At 43.0% G+C, this 16,703-nt stretch overlaps 1 protein-coding gene across 2 annotated transcripts in view; it reads left to right on the top strand.

Annotated features, from left to right (window-relative positions):
- Positions 1-311: 311 nt before the first annotated feature.
- LOC124034546 (BDNF/NT-3 growth factors receptor-like) overlaps positions 312-16,703 on the top strand; it is a 58,953-nt gene continuing 42,561 nt past the window's right edge. For both annotated transcript variants that reach the window (XM_046347884.1, XM_046347883.1), the window contains exons 1-12: positions 312-1,236; positions 2,332-2,406; positions 2,520-2,591; positions 2,774-2,842; positions 3,010-3,158; positions 4,585-4,721; positions 6,530-6,662; positions 6,887-7,189; positions 7,554-7,580; positions 7,818-7,829; positions 8,167-8,204; positions 8,493-8,592. In XM_046347884.1, the coding sequence (XP_046203840.1) occupies positions 1,037-1,236; positions 2,332-2,406; positions 2,520-2,591; positions 2,774-2,842; positions 3,010-3,158; positions 4,585-4,721; positions 6,530-6,662; positions 6,887-7,189; positions 7,554-7,580; positions 7,818-7,829; positions 8,167-8,204; positions 8,493-8,592 (1,315 nt within the window). In that variant the 5' untranslated portion in view covers positions 312-1,036. The remainder of the gene's footprint in view (positions 1,237-2,331; positions 2,407-2,519; positions 2,592-2,773; positions 2,843-3,009; positions 3,159-4,584; positions 4,722-6,529; positions 6,663-6,886; positions 7,190-7,553; positions 7,581-7,817; positions 7,830-8,166; positions 8,205-8,492; positions 8,593-16,703) is intronic.

Below are 16,703 nucleotides of genomic sequence, written 5' to 3'. Positions count from 1 at the left end.
TGATTCAGTGCACACGCTGGCTAAAATTTTTATGGTTATGAAATACAGACTAATGATTTAATAAGGTGATGGAGGTTGGTACACAGCAGCTAAAGAGGGATTGATTTGTGACTGACTGAGTAGGCTAGTGCCCCTATGCCTCGTTGTGCCAGTGGGATACATCAAATGTGATTTTAGCTGATGCTCACCTGGCTGTGCTGTCATTTCGTTTTTTAATTAACACACCACTTTCTATTCGAATACACTCAGGCTGTAAACCCAGCCCCACATCTCTCATGTTCGAGCTTATGCTATGTGTCCGTTATACAAGGACACACGTCTAAAGATAAGGCCTCAGGTGAATAACCGGGAGGAGAGGAGAGCGCTTTAACCCCTGACCATCTGGAGCAATCGCAGTAGAATTGGAACGATGGCTGGAGGGCGTATTCCTGACGGCGTCTACGATCTATAACATATGTTTTGATGCTGGTACGCGCGCCGCCTCTTCCTCAGTACACTGACTGAACAACGCGACAATAGCCTAAACGGTGTGTGCTTTCGGCTCCATCGTCTCAGTTGGTTATCTATTCATCCACGGCTCTGAATCTGGCAGACCTGCACAGGACATCGTGTTTTGTGTGGAATTTGGCCTATCTGTGTCATCTGTCTGAGAGTCGGGGGAGAGAGAGAAATATAGAGAGAAATAGAGAGAGAAATAGAGAGAGAGAGAGAGAGGAGGGAGGAGAGAGAGAGAGAGAGAGAGAGAGAGAGAGAGAGAGAGAGAGAGAGAGAGAGAGAGAGAGAGAGAGAGGGAGAGAGAGAGAGACAGACAGCGCAAAGGAATCCTTGGCATACACACACGTCGGTGTCTCGATGTGATTTTGAGTGACTGGCTGCATTCTTGTGGAGACGAGCGGAACGGATAAACCTATTTTCATCGTCTCACCCATTTGCGCGGATAGCGGCTGGTGCATGCCCGTCTGGGTTGAGCATCTAACAGCGTCTCTTTCTGCTGGAGCTTTGCTGATCCGAGCTGTCCTTGGTGGAGGGAGCCGAGATGAGCGCCTTTCGGAGGGGTAGCTGGGTGTCTCTGTTGGAGTTGTGTTGGGTATTAATGGGACTGTGGAGGCTCGGGGCCGCCTGCCCTGCGTCCTGCTCCTGCAGCGGGACCAGGATCGCCTGTGTGGACCAGGAGCGGGGCATCATGGCTTTCCCAGTGCTGCAGTCTGAGCTGGAGATGGACAACATCACGGACATGTGAGTCACTGTCAATGATCCATCATCACCGTACCCAACATATATGACAGACATAGCATACCTGCCTTATTGGCACACAATAATGAGGTGAAAAAAGGCTGTGAGTTTTAGGCTATAAATGTGAGTAGAATTGAAGATTCAATCGAATGGTCAAGTCTCAGTCAGTAATTAGGCTATTTGAGTTGTCCAATAAAACCTATTGTATAGTTTTTCAGGGTGATCTTAGGAAAATAAATAAACAAACAAACAAAAAGCAACAATTATAGACTCTGTGTGTGTGTGTGTACACGCGCTCGCGTGTTTATGTGAGTGTGAGAGAGATGGGGACACCTGGACGGCGAGAGACTGTTGTGGTGCTATCCGTACCGATTGACGCTCTTCCGTGGCCCCGAGAAGAAACACAACGGAGTGGGGGAGATGTGTAGTCCTACTCTCGCAGAAACCCATACAGTAGGCTAGTTCAAATATTAGCAAATAGGCTACTACCCCCCCCCCCCCCCAGACGCTTGGCTCCGATAATAGGCCCAACAGCCTAGAATTTTCTATTCTGAGAAATGTATAGCCTAGGCCATTTTGCTTCCACTGTGAACTAAAACTAATAGGCATAGACTCAATTAATCTCCACCCACGTTTCAGAGCTGTTCAGATTTAGCATAGCCTAATTGAAGACAAACAGAGAGTCATCAGGGTTATTTTAAACAAAAATAGGGCTACAGCATTTAGAATGCATGATGTGACGAGAACATGATGGGAGCGTTTTTCTAAAGACCATAGCCGATCCTTTGATATCCATAGCCTACTGTCACCGTTATAGGAGTATAAAGATACAATACAAGTAGCCTAACAATGTTTATTCTGTTTATAGAATAATCGAGTGTTAACAATGACAATAATTAGACGACTTGAGTAAAGGTCTATTGGAAGGTTCCTCTGTATTTCCAAACGAACTTGACAAAAATCTTAAACAAAAACTCCCGTCCCCCGAAAAACACTTCAACATCGTTTGAAATGTGCTGCATAAACTGCATCTGTCGTTCATTGTAGGTCTACTACTTACTATTCTCTAACCTTTTTTCCCAATTTAATTTTTAACAGATATATTGCAAATCAGAGTAGCTTCTCATCCATCAATGACAAAGACCTGCATTATTACCGGAACCTCACGAATCTGTAAGTATGTTATGTGATATCTTATACTTGTGGTCATGATGGAGCCCAGATTGGATTGGTTGTTGGCATCCGAGCTCAATATGATGATGTTTTTGTGTATATTTGCATTTCAGAACTGTGACTAACAGCAGGCTTACCTATGTGTCTCGACTGGCTTTCCAGAACAACCTCAAACTCCAGTATCTGTGAGTGGATTTTATAAGGCTAAATGAATCTCAATTTGAAGGTCAAACTACAGTTCTTACAAAAATAATTGTATCTCCTAAGACAGACAAGAACAGTTGCTGGAATGGTTGTACAGTTTGGTATTTCTTTTGGATATGTCTTTCAACTAATTATTGATAATAATGTACATTCTGATTGACAGGAATCTGAAAGACAACAACTTGTCATCTCTTTATTGGAGGATATTTCGACATTTAAACATATCAAATCTGTGAGTTGATTCTTTCATCCCCCGACTGACAATGTGTCATCATGGATAATTTAAAAAAAAAGAATTAAAAAAAACATTAGTGCATGTGTGCGCATACCTTCATACATGTGTGTGTTCGTGTCAGTGTGTGATTCAATATTCAACACTGTGTTTCTCTGTGTGTGTAGGATTCTTTCAGGGAACCCGCTGCACTGTTCCTGTGAGAACATGTGGATGAAGCTGTGGCTGGGAGAGGAGGCTGATGCTCAGGAGCTCAGATGTATAGAGGAGGGTGGCGGGAGGAAACCTCTCACCAGGCTCAACCCCCCTCACTGTGGTAATGGCCCCAAAATACACGCACACCTCCCAATGATTGTCAAAACACACACCGTGGACCTTATCTTTTTCCACAAACCACTTGCTTTAATTGAAAATGTATCCTTCCCAGCCAAATGTTTTGAAAACAATCCCTTTAATTGCTTTGCTGAATAAACTCTCCTTAGATTCACATGCAGTATCATAATGACAAACCATTATAATTACCCACAAACCAAAGCTGGTCTAGGATCAGTTCCCCCTTCTACTCATTAATACTCACCAGTGTGTATTGATAACAAAGAGGAACCTGGGCCTGTACTAGTGTGCTCTGGGGTACAGAGGCTATATAACGACAATGATAACAATTATTGATCCGGCAGTCCAGTCTCCACTCCATTAGGCTGCTATTTTCGCCATCGCCACGGTTACTTGCAGGCCCCTGGAGAGACGGCAGGGGGACCCCTGTGTGAGTGACATATGAAGACGACTCAAGGGAGAGGCATGTGTACGATGCCCCAGGCCTGCCAGGCAGCTAAACACAATGAGAACCTTGCAAACCCCCTTTTCTCTATTTTTCTCTAACATTCTCTCTCTCTCTCTCTCAACATCTCTTTTTCAGGACATCTCTGTCATTCTTTCTCTGTTCATATCTCCCACTCACCTTCTGTCATTCTGTACTATATGAAATCCACAGCTCAGTGCAGTAGTTTTCATGTGTTGGATACAGAGGTTATCTGAGACTAAGCTATGGCCTTCACTGCTGCCTACCAATACTTATATTGGAGATGTTGATGCTGTAGGTACTAGTGTCTAAAACTGGTTACAACCAGTAAACAACCATTGCAACCAGTTTAGCCCACGAGTTGGGTTGTTAAAGATGGACACATTGTAAAGGCATACTGTTCTTTACTAGTGTACTGTAGCTTTTTAGAGTGGGTAGGGTTCACACTGCAGCTGGCAGTGCTTGTAAGAGAGCAACTGAGACTGCTCAAGCTGTAAGGGTTGATTTACTGAAGGTGCTTCAGATGGTATGGTCTGAGTGCTGAAATTAATCCTTTTCTGGGTTCTAGAATCATTGAGAGCGTTGCCATGCTGATAAGAGTCTTGGCGACGTCCCTTAGTGGAGATAAGAGATCTATCCATTTTATCAACCAGGACTGTCGACACTGGCCCTTCCTCGCCAGACGCTCCCATGCCATTGGCTGCGGCTAAGAGGCAGCCAATCTTCTGATTGGACACGTGGGTCACCTTCAAGTCACAGTCCCATCCTCTCCACCTTTGGTTGTGTTGTTGTCTCTACTTAGAGAGGCTCCAAACTGTGTCTAATTAATGTTATCTGAGTTGCGAGACACATGGAGTTGTAGTCTGTGTGTGACCACCGCCGTGTTTGTGCTGTGATTTTGAACTAAGGTTGCATTGAATCTCCCCTTCGTTGTCATTGGCAGTGGTTCCCATGGCGACTCTGAGCCCATCCAAGGTGACGGTGCAGGAGGGTGCTGATGTGGTGTTGACATGCAACACCTCTGGAGCGCCATCTCCTGAGCTCATCTGGAACATGACCCCACTCGTCTCCTACAATGAGGTCAGTCACCACCGTCGCCCGCCACCAAAAATCCCATGGCTGCATCTCAAATGGCGCCCTAGGTCAAAAGTAGTGCACTATATAGGGAATAGAATGCCATTTTGAAGGGACAGGAGTTTTACTGACCACGTGATCTGACCCAGAAAAACTCTGTGCCCATGTTACTAGGGCCTATAACTTGGGCCCAGAGTTGTTCCTGCTCACGTAAGACTCCTGGACCTGCCCATCAGCAACAACACTAATCCACCAGTTAAAGGCACATTCCTTCTGTTAAAGGGCGACTGCACTTCCTGATTTGGCCTCATTTTAGATTTGGTTCATTAAGAAATGCTATGACTGATTTCAAACGTGAGTTGGTTTCAGGGTGTGGTTTGATGTGGGTGTCTCGTGTGTGTTCGCAGGTGGGAAGAGTTAGGAAAATTATTTAGCCAATTAGCTTCAGCCAGCTGGTGTGCGACCATGGTAAAGTTGGTTTGACTTTTGATAGATTTGGGGATAGTTAGGGACCATCCATAAACAACACAATGTAAATGGGACTTTTAGTTTCCTCATTAAATTCTTTCAATATTTGTAGTTGGTTTGAAGTTAAGTTAATGGAATTGGGAGCTATTGACCTTTTAAAATATTGTCCCATGTACATTCTATAATTTAGTGATGGTCCCTAACTAGCCCCATAGGGATATCAAATGTCAAACCAAATTGACCAAGGGCATTATGATCAGCTCTTAATTGATTATTACTTTATGGGTGCTGCCAGCTGTGTGCATGTGGGCAGGACTGAAATAAACCCAACCCAAGGAAAACTGTTATGGTATCCTTCATTCCTTGACACCATTTTTTACGATCATTTCGCAAATCTCAGTTTTGGACGAGACTGACTTTATGACCAAAATTATACTATTTACACTATGTAATCAATTTTGACAATATAATACATTTGTCTGACTCATAACGATGTCACATGGGCGATTTTCAGAACGAGAAGTTGCTTTTTAGGGGCAGCTGCTCTTTAAGACAGAGAATCTGGCAGCCCATTTAGTCAGAGGTGCAGATGCAAAAATAAGTGGTATTTATTTAACAGTAAAGTTGATGAGAAGACTGGATACAGAGCTGTATTTACAAAATATACAAAGGCAGAAAAATATAGAAAAAATTGTTAACAGAAAGAATTAACTTGAAAAAACAAACTTACTTGGCCAATAGCAGAATTACCTCAGCTCGAAGGAAGACTAAGGTAAAACGCCTATAAACTCACACGTCTCAGTATATGGCAGAGCTATAGCATCATCAACATGTTGCCTAGACAAACAGCTCTACCTGAATGGGGTGAACAGGGATCCTAAAAGGACCTCCTACCCTTACCTAGCATAAACCATTCACACCTTTAAACAGATCAATTCTTAATGAACAGGGATAATATACACTTTAACGGCAGTACTGTTTCACACTATATATATATTTTACAATGGGCGTGGTCAGCTTTATATAATGCAGATATTTTAACACGGAGTCTTTTAACCAATTATTAACCAGCATTGGCCTATAATGTTACTTGCTAATCTAGGCGTAACACCATTTGTTTGTCATAGGTGCTCAGAAGAAGCAACACTATGTCAAAAATGAACAAGACACTAGGGAAGGATATCTGTTTAGAAATGGTAAACAATAATCGTACAATAGCACTAATAACCAGCAACAGGTATTGTGTTTGCAAAATAGTTTCAAAATAGTTGTGGATGGGTAAAAGCATTGGTAATATGGATGAGGTGGGTGCCTGACTCACTGTGTCTCTGCATGGTCCTCTGCAGATTGAGGCCTCAGGGCAGGTGTCTGAGCTCCATCTCTATAACCTCTCCTCACTGGACAACAACTGTAAGATCACCTGCAGCGCTGAGAACATTGTGGGCGAGAATGAGTCCTCAGTCTTCCTCGACATCCTCTGTGAGTTCCAAACATGACTCTAGACAAGGAGGGAATAGAATGAGAATAATACCGTTGTCTTAACTAGTTTTTCTTCTGGACCATGTTTTGTCTTTATTCCCCCTTTTGCTTCTCCCTCGATCTTTCTCACTCACCCATTCTCTCTTTCTCACTCACCCATTCTCTCTTTCTCACTCACCCATTCTCTCTTTCTCACTCACCCGTTTTCTCTCTCCCTCCCCCAGTTCCCCCTAACATCAGTAAATTGAGTGATGCCTACTCAGACCACCACTGGTGCATCCCATTCAGTATGTCTGGGAACCCAAAACCTGATCTCCGCTGGCTGTTAAACGGGGAGCCGGTGAATGAGGGACCCTACATCATGACTATGATCCATGACTTCTCTGAGAGGGAGTTCCACGGCTGCCTGCAGCTGGACAGCCCCACACACATCAACAACGGACCGTACACCCTGCTGGCCAGCAACAAGTACGGACAAGACCGCAAGACCGTCGAGGCTCACTTCATGCTTGACCCCTTTGATGGAGGTATGTGGTGTGTAGTCAACCCCTATCCCACTTGTGTCAATCTGAGAGGATTGGATAGTCTGTAATATAGCAACAATTACACCTGGCCTATCAAAGGGGAATATGGAGCTATTACCATATTGCTAACACCTATATGTCCAATCTTCTCAGATCTACTCAAGTGTTTAGGGGGTAGGGGCCAGAGGTCAAATTACACTTAGGACAGGGGTGTCAAACTCAATTCCTAGAGGGCTGTGTCTGCACATTTTTGTTAATTATTTTCAATTGGTGTCCAATTAGACCTTGACAACCTCTTGAGGGGAGTTCCTAACTAATCTATGACCTTTATTTCTCAATCAAGTACTTTTGATATTTTACCCAACAGGAACAGTGACAGAACCACTTTACTATGGTGAGTGGCTCTTCAAATATTTACATGCAACATTGACTGTCTAAATCGCTCATTGAACTGTTGAGAGAATAATTCAATGTTCTTTACTTTAATGAATACCAGATGTCCTGACACTAAAGATGATTGACTTGAGAAGGACTTTAAAGACTGATTTCTGAGGTTTGCTTTTTGTGTTATTGAGTGGTAATAGTTGATTTTCTCTTCCCTCTCCTCACACCCTGGATCTGGGCACCACAGACCCAACTACAGGTATAGTTACTCTCCCTCACATTACCCAATCACACAGCAGAGGTTAACAAGTACATAGGCCTATGTCACTCTGACACTCAGAGGGAATACTTTAATTGAAAGGTAACTATATAAGGACTTCATAACACATTCATTACCCAACCCATATATACTGCATTCATAGGTAGCACATGCTTATGTCAACAACCACAAGACATAATACAAATATTGTTATGAAGTGCTTATGTAGGTATCCCTCAAGTAACGTGTTACCCACAGGGACAGGGACATGTAATCAACTTCATTGTCATTGAGGGATACTGTAGCATCTGCTGTCTTCTCTGCTCTTTGAAAACAGAGGACACACCTCTAGAGCCACCAGAAGACAGAGTTGCTGTAAGTCACCCTCTAAGTCACCTCTTTATGTGCGTGTTTGTGGGAGCCTGTACCTGTTGTGGGAGCAATGCTTATAACATTTTTTAAATGTTTTTATACAATCTGTTTTACCACTACTTTTAGTAGTCATACTACTAGTATGTTTAGGGTTGACAGTGTGTTTAAGTTTTATATTTCATGTTTTTATATGGTAGGTGTATCTTGGTGGTAGTAGGCTACACACTGTGACACATGCTATTTTGGAGTGGTAGTGGTGGTCCTAGCTCAAAAGCTTTGTCATTCTTTCAGGTATATGTGGTCGTAGGGATTGCAGCAGTAGCCTTCATGGGTTTTCTATTGATGCTGGTCATCTTGAAATTCGGGGGAAACTCAAAGTTTGGAATCAAAGGTAAGTCCCTTTACACAGTATACTACTGTAGCCTATGGGTCTTTCTCTCCAATCTGAAATTGCACCCTATTCCCTAAATAGTGCACTTATTTTGACACTGGCACAGTATAGGAAGTAGGGTACCATTTGGGATAAAACCATAGAGTGGGATCTGAATGGTGGTAAAGAGGTACTCAGACATTTCTAGTGAATAACATGCATGTGGATCTCCGTCTCAATGTCTCACTATACCTTGTTCCATACTAATCATCCGCCCATGCAGATAACGCTGTACTGTAGCTCGTCTCTTTCTTTACTGATGCTGCTATTGAATAACGCAGAGGGACTGAAGAGGATTTAGATACTAACCCATATTAGGAATAACAATAAAGGTGTAAACTGACTGTCACTCATATCACTGATGTTGTATTGTTTGTACTAATAATTAACCATACTGGGAAATGATATGAGGATCAAAGTGTGACTATGCCTTCAAAAATACTGTTTGAAAGCTATCCTGAAATCCTCTATTTGCAATGGATTGAATTCCGACCTGAGTGTGTGTATTTTGGATGAGATTGTGTGTGTAGGAGTATGGGAAGGCCAGGGCTGCCTCAGTGTGGTCAGTTATTTTGGTGCTGATTGATTTATTGCCCCTCTGAGGGGAACGGGTGTGAAAGGAAGAGAGGGGGAGAAGTGGTATCTCATTTCCTCTGCGGAAGTGGAGGATGAGGTTCCACCGGAGGTGTCAATTCCTCTCCTTCCTCTGTACGTGTATATGTGTGCTTTTCTGCGCGCACGTGTGAGTATCTGAGTAGGAAGTTAGCTGGAGTTTCAGCGTTGTGTGTATCTGAGCAGGAAGTTAGCTGGAGTTTCAGCGTTGTGTGTATCTGAGCAGGAAGTTAGCTGGAGTTTCAGCGTTGTGTGTATCTGAGCAGGAATTTAGCTGGAGTTTCAGCGTTGTGTGTATCTGAGCAGGAAGTTAGCTGCAGTTTCAGCGTTGTGTGAATCTGAGCAGGAAGTTAGCTGGAGTTTCAGCGTTGTGTGTATCTGAGCAGGAATTTAGCTGGAGTTTCAGCGTTGTGTGTATCTGAGCAGGAAGTTAGCTGCAGTTTCAGCGTTGTGTGAATCTGAGCAGGAAGTTAGCTGGAGTTTCAGCATTGCCTGCAGGAACTTTCACTACACGTCTCTGTCTCTTCACTGCAGTTTCTATTCTCTCCTTTCTGATGGAGGAAGTGACACTCCTGTCACTCAAAATCATGATCCACACTAAAATAAAACGTCTGGGAAACTTGAAATGCCCAAGACACACACTTTCACTATTATGACCCACATACCGCAATCTTTATAAAGACACATTGGAGCCAAGTGAAGACTGACTGATCTCCTACTGTGTATGGCTAAAGAAGTGCTGCCTTCACAAGGGGCTTGTATTCCTTCTCACTGCAGTCCTTGTATGTAATGTATCCTGCTCATAGGCTGGTGTACAGAAGTGTGAAGCAAAATACTTTCCCAATCCACTAGCATTTAGCTAATGTACACACACACACAACAGACAAAAGGTGTGAAGAGACCGTACTGAACACTGGGTGCTCAGTCAACTGTTCAGGAGCATGTGAGACATCTAGACACACTTTCTCTGGATGCCTCGGTGCATAACACACACACAGTAAAAGGGTAAAATGTACATGGTTCAAGTGAACCTGTCACTGCTCTTCTGTCATCAATAAGATGTGGTGTACAGTAAGGATCAGAGGTTACTCCTTTTTACTTTACACTGTTTTATGTGCGTGTAGATTTAAGTTATTGTCATTTACAATTTGTGTGAGTTTTTTTTGTGCGTAATTTTACCCCTTTTTCTCCCAAATTCTGTGGTATCTAATTGTTGTAGTAGCTACTATCTTGTCTCATCGCTACAACTCCCGTACGGGCTTGGGAGAGACGAAGGTTGAAAGCCCGATACACAACCCAACCAAGCCGCATTGCTTCTTAACCCAGAAGCCAGCCGCACCAATGTGTCGGAGGAAACACCGTGCACCTGGCAACCTTGGTTAGCACGCACTGCGCCCAGCCCGCGAAGGACATCCCTACCGACAAGGACATCCCTACCGACCAAGCCCTCCCTTACCCGGACGACGCTAGGCCAATTGTGCGTCGCCCCACAGACCTCCCGGTCGCGGCCGGTTACGACAGAGCCTGGGCGAGAACCCAGGGACTCTGATGGCACAGCTGGCGCTGCAATACAGCGCCCTTAACCACTGCGCCAGTGGTGTGTGTGTTTTCAGAGCGTTAAGGATTTAGAAGATGTAGTCTCCATATAGAATAAGTTCTGAATACTTTTCTGTGACGGGCATCATAGAAAAATAAGTTTGTCAGGTATTGGCCAAAATACATTTTAATTAGAGTATCTGTCTTTACAAATATGTTGTTACATGAGAAAACAGACCTAAACCTGTTTGAAATTTCTCTGACCCTTAAAGGCCCAGTGCAATCAAATATGTGATTTTCCTGTGTTTTATATACACTGAGTATACAAAACATTAGGAACACCTTCCTAATATTGAGTTGCACCCCCTTTTGCCCTCAGAACAGCCTCAATTCATCGGGGAATGGACTCTACAAGGTGTCGAAAGCGTTCCACGGGGATGCTGAACCATGTTGACTCCAACGCTTGTGGCAACCTGCCACAGTTGTGGCAAGTTGGCTGGATGTCCTTTGGGTGGTGGACCATTCTTGGTACACATGAGAAACTGTTGAGTGTGAAAAACCCAGGAGCGTTGCAGTTTTTGACACACTCAAACTAGTGAGCCTGGCACATGCTACCATACCCCATTCAAAGGCACTTAAATATTTTGTCTTGCCCATACACCCTCTGAATGGCACACATACACAATCCATGTCTCAGTTGTCTCACGGCTTAAAAATATGATTTAACTTGTCTCCTCCCCTTCATCTACACTGATTGAAGTGGAATTAACAAGTGCCATCAATAAGGGATCATAGCTTTCACATGGATTCACCTGGCCAGTCTTTGTCCATAATGTTTTGTACACTGTGTATATTTCCACACTATAAGGTTGGAATATCTCTGTGACATTTTGGTGGGATGGAGTTTTGGCCTGCCATGGTGACATCACTAATGACAGCTAGTTTTCACCTTTCCCCTCCCTACTCCCAGACAGTCCTAGTAAAATTCATGCTTGAGAAATTGCTCTTTGAAAACAATCACAGTAAGGTACTTAATTGTTTCTCAGAAATAATTTGATATTGAGATAAAAACAGCTGCATTGGACCTTTAAAACAACCTTGGTTGGTTTGATAATTAACTTTTCTTTGGAATGACAAAAAAAGAGAGAAGAGCAGCAGAAAAAATAGATAGATGGAGAGAGAGGGAGCGAGCACTGTATGCTTATCAATGATTCAGGAAGGCAGGTATCAGTTTTCTCTGTGTTTGGAAGAGTGCCGGATGATCAATACATCTCTCTCAAGGTCAGAAGTATCTCTGATAGGACTCGACAGACCATGCTCACGCTGCGTGTTCTCCTCCTCCTGCAGAGCACACTTAGGCCCTGTTCCATTCCTGCCTTCATGGACCTCCCTCACTCTCTGCACTACCTTTTTCGGAATCTGTACAGAACAGGGCCCATGGTTCCATAGGTCTCCAGAGGACCATAGGCACAACGGCGATGAGTAACCTTGCCAAAGACCGGAAGTTTTGTGCTCCCAGAGCTGATGTAGGCTTTAGCTCAATGGGCTATCCATATGGAAGTATGCAAATGCCCTGGGTTCAATGCCTGGGAGGACACAAACATGATACAGGGGGACACACACAAACACACACACAATGTTCCCCTTGAGTACTTGAGACATGTGTGGAATCCTTTTGTGACAGCCTGTGGGAGTTTGAAGTCACTTGTCTCTCTTTGGTCAATCACAGATAAAGTGCCCACTTGAGGGGTCAGAGGTCAATGTGTGTATGAGAGATGTGCAGACTGGACAGGCAACAGCAGATCTCTTCCCTCTCCCATAGCGACAGGAAATGTGTGTTGGAGTATTAACTCAGGGCCTAGTCACAACCTTCCCTTCCACCTTCTAGAGCAATTGTTCCTGCTCAGGCCACATAGGAAAGGATATACTCTATGACATACTGGGGCCATACGTGCGAACATTAGAAAAAGTTTAACTTTAACCTGGACCTCCGTCTCAAAATGCGCATCCGCCAATTAAAATCACTGACGTAGTAGGACGTGATCCAACACTTGTTTATGAAAGAACACATAACAGAAGTCCAATGGTACGTTCGGGTAATAGATCACATGTGTTTGACTGACTGGTCATATACACAGTGTACAAAACATTAAGGACACTTTCCTAATATTGAGTTGCACAAACTCCCTTTTACCCTCAGAACAGCTTCAATTCGTCAGGGCATGGACTCCACAAGATGTCAAAAGCATTCCACAGGGATGCTGGCTCATGTTGACCCAATGCTTTCCACAGTTGTGGCAAGTTGGCTGGATGTCCTCTGGGTGGTGGACCATTCTTGATACACACAGGGAACTGTTGAGGGTGAAAAACCCAGCAGTGTTGCAGTTCATCACACAAACCGGTGTACGCCTGGCACCTACTACCATACCCCGTTCAAAAGAACTTAAATATTTTGTCTTGCACATTCACCCATTGAATGGCACACATACACAATCCAGTGTTTCCCCCTTTCAAATGTAGAATTACATTTATTGTATTAATGTGTTGAGAATAATAAATGTAATGAGGAACTTGTTGGAGTCCCTCTTGCAGACCGACATGTATGCTTCTGACACTGCTACATAAATAATCGTCACTATTATAGGCTATATTACATAGACGTGTAGGCTACACATACATTTATATGCGTTATTGTAAATATCCACTTAGTCACATAGGCGTTATTTGAATCTAGCATCGAGGACCAGCAGTGAACAGTGTTTTCTTTAACAAAAATGCTTGATGCGAGGGGGGCTCGAACCCACAGATAATGTTTTTATTTGACCTTTATTTAACTAGGCAAGTCAGTTAAGAACAAATTCTTATTTTCAATGACGGCCTAGGAACAGAGGGATAACTGCCTTGTTCAGGGGCAGAATGTGCACTGTTGTTTTAAAGTCAACCGATTTAGCAGTGTGTACCACCAGGAAGCAATGATGAAGATGGTACATGACAGCTTTTTGACAAGTCCATAAGGTTTTTTGACTTAATATTATTGATTTTTTATGATGTACGACAAACTGAATGTTGTATAGACCTCCTTTATCTTTTTTTCCCGTAAAGGCACATGGATTTGTGTGAAACAGATGAGCAAAAACGTGGGATTTTAAATATGCAGAAACGTTTTGAATTTTGTCTAACGTTAGTAGCTGGTAGCCATCATCATGCAATATTGTCACTCTACTGTACACTGGAGACAGACCAAGCGGAACAAAAGTAAACCAAATATCCATCTGGTGGCCAAGTTGACCTATTCCTAGAAATGCCATTGGTTGGTGGATATAACATCTAAGATCTTTGATAGGCTGATGCAGAATTTGTTACAGGAAGTAATCATGGTCAGCTGGGGAGGTTAGCTTAGGGCTAACGTGTACCAGGATATCTGATGGGACCAGTTACAATGTAGCATTCTATCACTTGCAACTACATTGACGATTGTAATTGGCTGATGCAAAGGTTAAATACATTTAAAAAATGGAATGTTTGCAAGTATAGACCCCATCAGTTTTACTTGGGCTGTGGCGGTAAATAAATTTCATCCGCCGGTGTTACGGTAATTGACCGTTAATTAACATAAACTGGCTTCCACACATAGCCTACAAGCCACTGATGCAGACCTTTGGAACGTCTAAGTTTTAAAAAGTCTAATAAATCCATGTAATATAGCCTAATATAACTTCTCAATAAATCCATTATTTATTTTAGACAGGTCTAAAGAAGCATGGTATGAAGAAAATGTATGACAGAATAGCATACTCTGAGTTGTCCTCATGTTAGGTCCTGATATGGCTATGCCAAATGGCTGTGGGCTACACTAGTTCATTTAGCAGACAAGATTTGCTTAGAATTTGTTTTCTATTATTTTATAGTATTTATTATTATTATTTTTTTTTAACCTTTATTTAACCAGGCAAGTCAGTTAAGAACATATTCTTATTTTCAATGACGGCCTGGGAACAGTGGGTTAACTGCCTGTTCAGGGGCAGAATGACAGATTTGTACCTTGTCAGCTCGGGGGTTTGAACTCACAACCTTCCGGTTACTAGTTTAACGCTCTAACCACTAGTATGAAGAATACAATTGAACAAAGCTGAATAGCCGCACATGCGGCTATTCTGTGTTGAGTGAAAATAAATAGGTACTCTTACATGCTTAATTTAGAGTTATTCATGGAACTTTAGTTGTTCTACAAACGTTGGGCTGTAGGTTTTGATTTTTAATACATTGTAAGGCTGCATGATGAAACTCTAATGATGATTTGAAAAAAGTTGCTTGAAAGGCATGAGCTCTGCTTTGTTTTTTTTTGCGCAGGCTGTTCACACTTCAATAGTCTCTCATTCACAATCTGACAAGCACTTGATAATGCCTCGAATTTCCCGGCGGCATCCCCTTTGTGGCCGTAATGCACCCTAAGAAAGTCCATGCCTTTTGCGGCCCGGAGTGCTGCGTTGTGCCCTTCTCCCTGAGTGCTGTGCAATCCGATAAACTATTAGGCTATTTCTTCACATTATAAGCACGGCAATTATGCATGTAATGCTTTTATTATAAAGATGCATTTTTATGGTGAAAATGATCTTCCCCAAACTTGATTTATGTATTTATTTTTATTTGACCTTTATTTAACCAGGTAGGCTAGTTGAGGACAAGTTCTCATTTGCAACTGCGACCTGGCCAAGATAAAGCAAAGCAGTGTGACACAGACAACAACACAGAGTTACACATGGAGTAAACAATAAACAAGCCAATAACACAATAAACAAGTCAATGACACAGTAGAAAACAGAAAGTCTATATACAGTGTGTGCAAAAGGCATGAGGAGGTAGGCAATAAATAGGCCATAGGAGCGAATAATTACAATTTAGTAGATTAACACTGGAGTGATAAATGAGCAGATGATGATGTGCAAGTAGAGATACTGGTGTGCAAAAGAGCATAAAATAAAATAAATAAAATAAAAACAATATGGGGATGAGGTAGGTAGATTGGGTGGGCTATTTACAGATGGACTATGTACAGCTGCAGCGATCGGTTAGCTGCTCAGATAGTTGATTTTTAAAGTTGGTGAGGGGAATAAAATTATCCAACTTCAGCGATTTTTGCAATTCATTCCAGTCACTGGCAGCAGAGAACTGGATGGAAAGGCAGCCAAATGAGGTATTGGTTTTGGGGATGATCAGTGAGATATACCTGCTGGAACGTGTGCTACGGGTGGGTGTTGTTATCATGACCAGTGAACTAAGATAAGGTGGAGCTTTACCTAGCATAGACTTATAGATGACCTGGAGCCAGTGGGTCTGGCGATGAATATGTAGCGAGGGCCCACCGACTAGAGCATACAGTTCGCAGTGGTGGGTGGTATAAGGTGATTTGGTAACAAAACGGATGGCACTGTGATAGACTCCAGTTTGCTGAGTAGAGTGTTGGAAGCTATTTTGTAGATTACATCGCCGAAGTCAAGGATCGGTAGGATAGTCAGTTTTACTAGGGTAATTTTGGCAGTGTGAGTGAAGGAGGCTTTGTTGCGAAATAGAAAGACGATTCTAGATTTGATTTTGGATTGGATATGTTTAATATGAGTCTGGAAGGAGAGTTTACAGTCTAGCCAGACACCTAGATATTTATAGTTGTCCACATATTCTAGGTCGAAACCGTCCAGGGTGGTGATGCTAGTCGGGCAGGCGGGTGCGGGCAGCGAACGGTTGAAAAGCATGCATTTGGTTTTACTAGCGTTTAAGAGCAGTTGGAGGCCACGGAAGGAGTGTTATGGCATTGAAGCTCGTTTGGAGGTTAGTTAGCACAGTGTCCAAGGAAGGGCCAGAAGTATACAGAATGGTGTCGTCTACGTAGAGGTGGATCAGGGAATCGCCCGCTGCAAGAGCGACAT

Source organism: Oncorhynchus gorbuscha, linkage group LG04 (genome assembly GCF_021184085.1).
Source record: "Oncorhynchus gorbuscha isolate QuinsamMale2020 ecotype Even-year linkage group LG04, OgorEven_v1.0, whole genome shotgun sequence".
Taxonomy (NCBI): domain Eukaryota; kingdom Metazoa; phylum Chordata; class Actinopteri; order Salmoniformes; family Salmonidae; genus Oncorhynchus; species Oncorhynchus gorbuscha.
Note: the sequence above shows the minus strand (reverse complement) of the source record. Positions and strands in the feature narration are given on the sequence as shown.